The following is a 4,377-nucleotide window of genomic DNA, read 5'->3' as shown; positions in this document are numbered from 1 at the left end:
CTTTTAAACTTCTATGCATAAATTCCACACCGCATAGCCAAGCACGAGGAGAGATTTGACGCCTTAAAGGTACAATACATGAGCTCGAGGCGAGCTCAGGCTTTCTCGAAATGTATAAAATGCATAAAAATAATTAACCATATATTAGATCAACTGTAAAATAATAAATACGTCGTGCCCCAACCAAGTTCGAGCTTGAAATAAAATATAACTCACGAGTCAAGCTTAAACTTTAAAGAAATAACACTACATGAGAAGAGCTCAAGCTCTCACAAATCAAAATGAGCCACCTTGGCACCCTTAGGCTCGGCTCGAACCGGTGACTACTTGACAACCCTAAATTTCAACTCAATACCAAATTAACATTCATTTGGAGTATTTTTATTATTTCTTTTATCTTTAAATTCAAAATTACACTAAAAATCAATATTTTTTTTCTTATCTTATATTTAATTAAATAATATTTTTTTATAAACTTATTATTACATTTTTCTCTTTTTCTACTCACAAACAATTTCAACATATATTTATAGGTGATGAATATAGTTTCTCAAATATACAGAAAAATTAAAGTGTTTTCTTTCTACTTTACTCGCAGCATCCTAAACTACTCCGTACATTTTAAAAACTTTCCACACAAAATATGAGAGGTCGGATTTGAATGCTCTTACCACACCAACCAATTTTACTAATATTTCTTCTGTAAATGTATACACGGTAAATAAATTTTTACAACCTTACCACAAGTCAAAAGTAAGACACTCTAGTTTTAGTTCGTGCAAAATGAAGTCATCAAACGCTAACTTAAAGTTAAATAGTTAAGACACGTGCGTTATATCCGTACCAATACACTGTAAATATATAACATATGGCGTATATGTACGCCTCATCAATACGCCGGCGAGTAACCGGAAAACTGCGATTGAAATAAATCTGAAATATCCGATAGCCGGAATCCGCATAAACTTCACCAAAACGTTGCAAAACAACAATAGAAGATATTACAATGAAGATTCCTCTAAATGCTGCAAAAATAACGCGTTCCGATCAATATTATTTACATAAGTTTTATCGATTGCTAATTTTAATAGATTCCGATGCGTTTAGGTGACGGTAACGGATTCTACGACAGGTCACCCGGTGGCGGAAGGTTGAGATCGATTCCGATGCGTTTCAACTCCGGTGACGGTAACGGTGACGGCGACAGCTCCAGATCTACAATTGACGATGAATTCGAGTCATCGCTCAACGATTGCCGGAAAACCGAGGCTGATCCGCCGTAAACTTGACCAGAGAAGAATATTCCGTCGTAAAAAAGTATCCGGTTCGTCTGCGGCGAGTAAAATCCGGTAACCGGAGGAAACCGGTACATGTTCTTCTGGTGTAAAGTAAACGGAAACGTAATGGCAGACGGCGCCGTTAGATCCGTTAGATTAAGATCTAACGGCGGTACAGCTGAGTCAGCTTCTGAGTCAACGGTGCTATTCTGACTCGTGCTTTGATAACTCGTTTTTTTAAACACGTCATCAATTAACGGGAAATTAGTTTTAGCTTTGGCGCCACGAAACTCGCGCGCTGCCGCGTCGTAGGCTCGAGCCGCGGCTTCGGCCGTGTCGAATGTGCCAAGCCAGACGCGGCTCTTTTTGCCGGGATCACGAATCTCGGCGGCGTAACGGCCCCATGGACGCTTTCTTACGCCTCTAAAATGTGCCTCTTTGGGTTGTTGTACACGTGGCATTGAGGTGTGGGTGTTATGTTTAACGGCTGTTGAGGTAGTAGTGTCTTTAGGTAACATAATAATAATAAAAGAAAATATAATATTAATATTTAATAATAATAAATGAAATTAAAAGTTGATGGTGGTTTATGGAGGAAGAAGAAATGATGGGTTTGGTTATATAGGATGAATGAGGGAGAATGGGTCAACGGAAGGAGAGCTTACGTGGCATGGCGGCATTGTGTTTTTATATTTATTATTGTTATTATTTTTTAAATGGGCGATAAACAGATAATTGTCTAAATAGTTCGTACAGGATGACCCTATAGCAAAAAACCACCACAAGCTTGAGGTGTACAAAACCGGTTTAAAACACAAACTGAACCGATTTGGTCAACGGCTGGTTAAAACCGGTTTGACTCAAGCCGGTTCAGTTTATAAACCGGTAATGAAGCAAGATAGGTTGGCCTGGTCATGTCGGTTCGGTCCGGTTATCCTCAAATAAGTTCGGTTTTAAAACCGGTTTGGTAGATCTTAAGGGGAACCAGTTCTGAAACTTGCGGTTTGGGTCAGTTCGGGTGAAACCGGTTTTAAACACAAACCTGTTCGGTTCGGTTTGCCTAAAACCGGTCAAAAACCGGTTTTTTTGTACCTCTACCGCCACCTGGCTCAAAGTTATTTTCCGTTTCAGAGAAAACCCACCCACCCAAAGACCCACTGATGTAAAACCCGGACGCCCTATGGATCGAACCGACGATTACAAGGATCCATGTCTTTCTTCATCGAGTTACTTTTGTCTCCCTAAAGTGTTGTATGTGAGGATCGAACCTAGGTTTTCATTTCAAAAATTCATGCTTCTTAACCACATGCTGCAACACATTGAAAATGACTTTTTTATTTATTTTTATATAATTAAATTATTGATGAGTTATTGAATTATATGGATGTTGTAAAGTAAGGGTTTGTTTCCAATTGGGATTTTCATTGAAATTTCAAAATGTCGGGATGAAATTACATAGAAACTATTAGCAACTTTCTTCTAGAATTAATATGGGTTAGTTGATGGTATTAGAGGAGAAGAGACACTCATGGGTATTATTCATATATCGGTCAATCTCGCACTGTCATCTCATTTCTATCATCATGTACCCGCAAACCACAAAATCACCGGTGACACCTACCAAAAAATACCTCATAATATTCACTAGCGACACCTACCCAAAAATACCTCAAAATATTCCAATTTCCAACATTTAGGAACCTTGGGAGATCTAGGGGCGAAGTCTGCTAGGTGAAGGGGATATGTGAGGTCAGAGCCCCAAATGGAGATTTAAGGGGAGTATTTGCTTAAAGTTGTTTCGGGTTTACATTTTTGAAGGAAAAGTGTATATAAACTAATCGTTATTTGTAACTGATTATTATTGGGAAATGATTGTCGGTAGTAAGTTATTATGGATTAGCAACTTTATCTCTATAAGAACGGCGCGTTCCGAGGTGTGAAGTGGGAGAGAAGAGATGTCATAATTGGGGTTTTGAATAAGACGGCCTTTTAATTTTTCATTTTTTTTTTAAACTTGGTTTATCAGTGGCAAAACAATAATTAGTAGTAAGTTACTATTGTTCAACAACTTAGTCGTCACCGGTTGGTGGTGGCAACAATATGATGGACAAGTCACTGGGTTACTTCTGACACGGGAATCATCGGCAACAACCGATTTTCTGATTATGAAGCTCCTACCAAGAGGTTTTTCTACCAATTTCACTGAATAAATAAACAATTTTAACAAACTATCATACCCTTTCACAAAATGCTGTAACGTTTCAATAAATAGCTATGGTATAGCCCAACTTTCTATAACAAAAGCGAGTTTCGGGATGCTTCTTATACAACATTACATACGAACTTTGATACATTTTTCATACATAAAAGGATGTTGGTTTTTGTATTCTATTTAGTGTGAACTAGAGAAGTGATGTGCACATTATGCCGAATATCTTTAAGCCTACATTTATAACCATATAGACTTGATCAAGTGTAACAATATGCACTAATATAATCCGTTTTCCCATAATAAGTTCATGGATTTATGTTTAGTTGCCATGCTAACTTGAGACTTCTCATAAAGTCACTCAACCTAATACCACCCACATCTGAACACGTTTAACTATAGAGTTTTTATCACCTTCAAGACGAATGAGCACAAAAGACGTTAGTGATATTTAAAGTTGGGCAATTATTATGAGCACAACATCACTTTAGTGGACAAACACAATATGACATAACATAACAAAATGGTAATGGTATGGGATTGGAAATACTACACGTTCCAACCTCACAACAAGACTAAGACATGTTAGTGAAAAGTTTAAACGTTGGGTTATATAATATTTGAATATAATCTCATGGATGATGAATATGGATAATGGATATGGATGAAATGTGACCGGCTGCTGAAAAGAGTTACGTGTCGGATTACGAAAGACAACAGGATTCTAGGGTTTGTTTGAAAGTTTGAAAAATGGGCCTACCACTCAGACCCATGTCCAAAATCCCACGTTACACGCCACCTCCAACTTTATATCTTTATTTTTAAATTATTATTATTTTATATTTAAACATATTTGTAGAGGAGGGTAATATTAAAATACAAATGCCAACA

The 4,377-nt window shown here is 37.3% G+C and overlaps 1 protein-coding gene across 1 annotated transcript; it reads right to left on the bottom strand.

The window, feature by feature from the left end:
* Window positions 1-1,122: 1,122 nt before the first annotated feature.
* On the bottom strand, window positions 1,123-1,795 carry LOC143612119 (ethylene-responsive transcription factor 4-like). The gene has a single exon (XM_077086182.1). The coding sequence runs from the start codon at window positions 1,793-1,795 to the stop codon at window positions 1,124-1,126; it is 672 nt and encodes a 223-aa protein (XP_076942297.1). The 3' UTR covers window position 1,123.
* Window positions 1,796-4,377: the final 2,582 nt, after the last annotated feature.

Source organism: Bidens hawaiensis, unplaced genomic scaffold (assembly GCF_021521415.1).
Source record: "Bidens hawaiensis isolate Kalapana, Puna unplaced genomic scaffold, B.hawaiensis_p1.1 tig00002236_1, whole genome shotgun sequence".
Classification (NCBI taxonomy): Eukaryota; Viridiplantae; Streptophyta; class Magnoliopsida; order Asterales; family Asteraceae; genus Bidens; species Bidens hawaiensis.
Note: the sequence above shows the minus strand (reverse complement) of the source record. Positions and strands in the feature narration are given on the sequence as shown.

Excerpts from the sequence above, each read along its gene's own strand:
- LOC143612119 (XM_077086182.1), bottom strand. The coding sequence starts at position 1,795 with ATGTTACCTAAAGACACTACTACCTCAACAGCCGTTAAACATAACACC.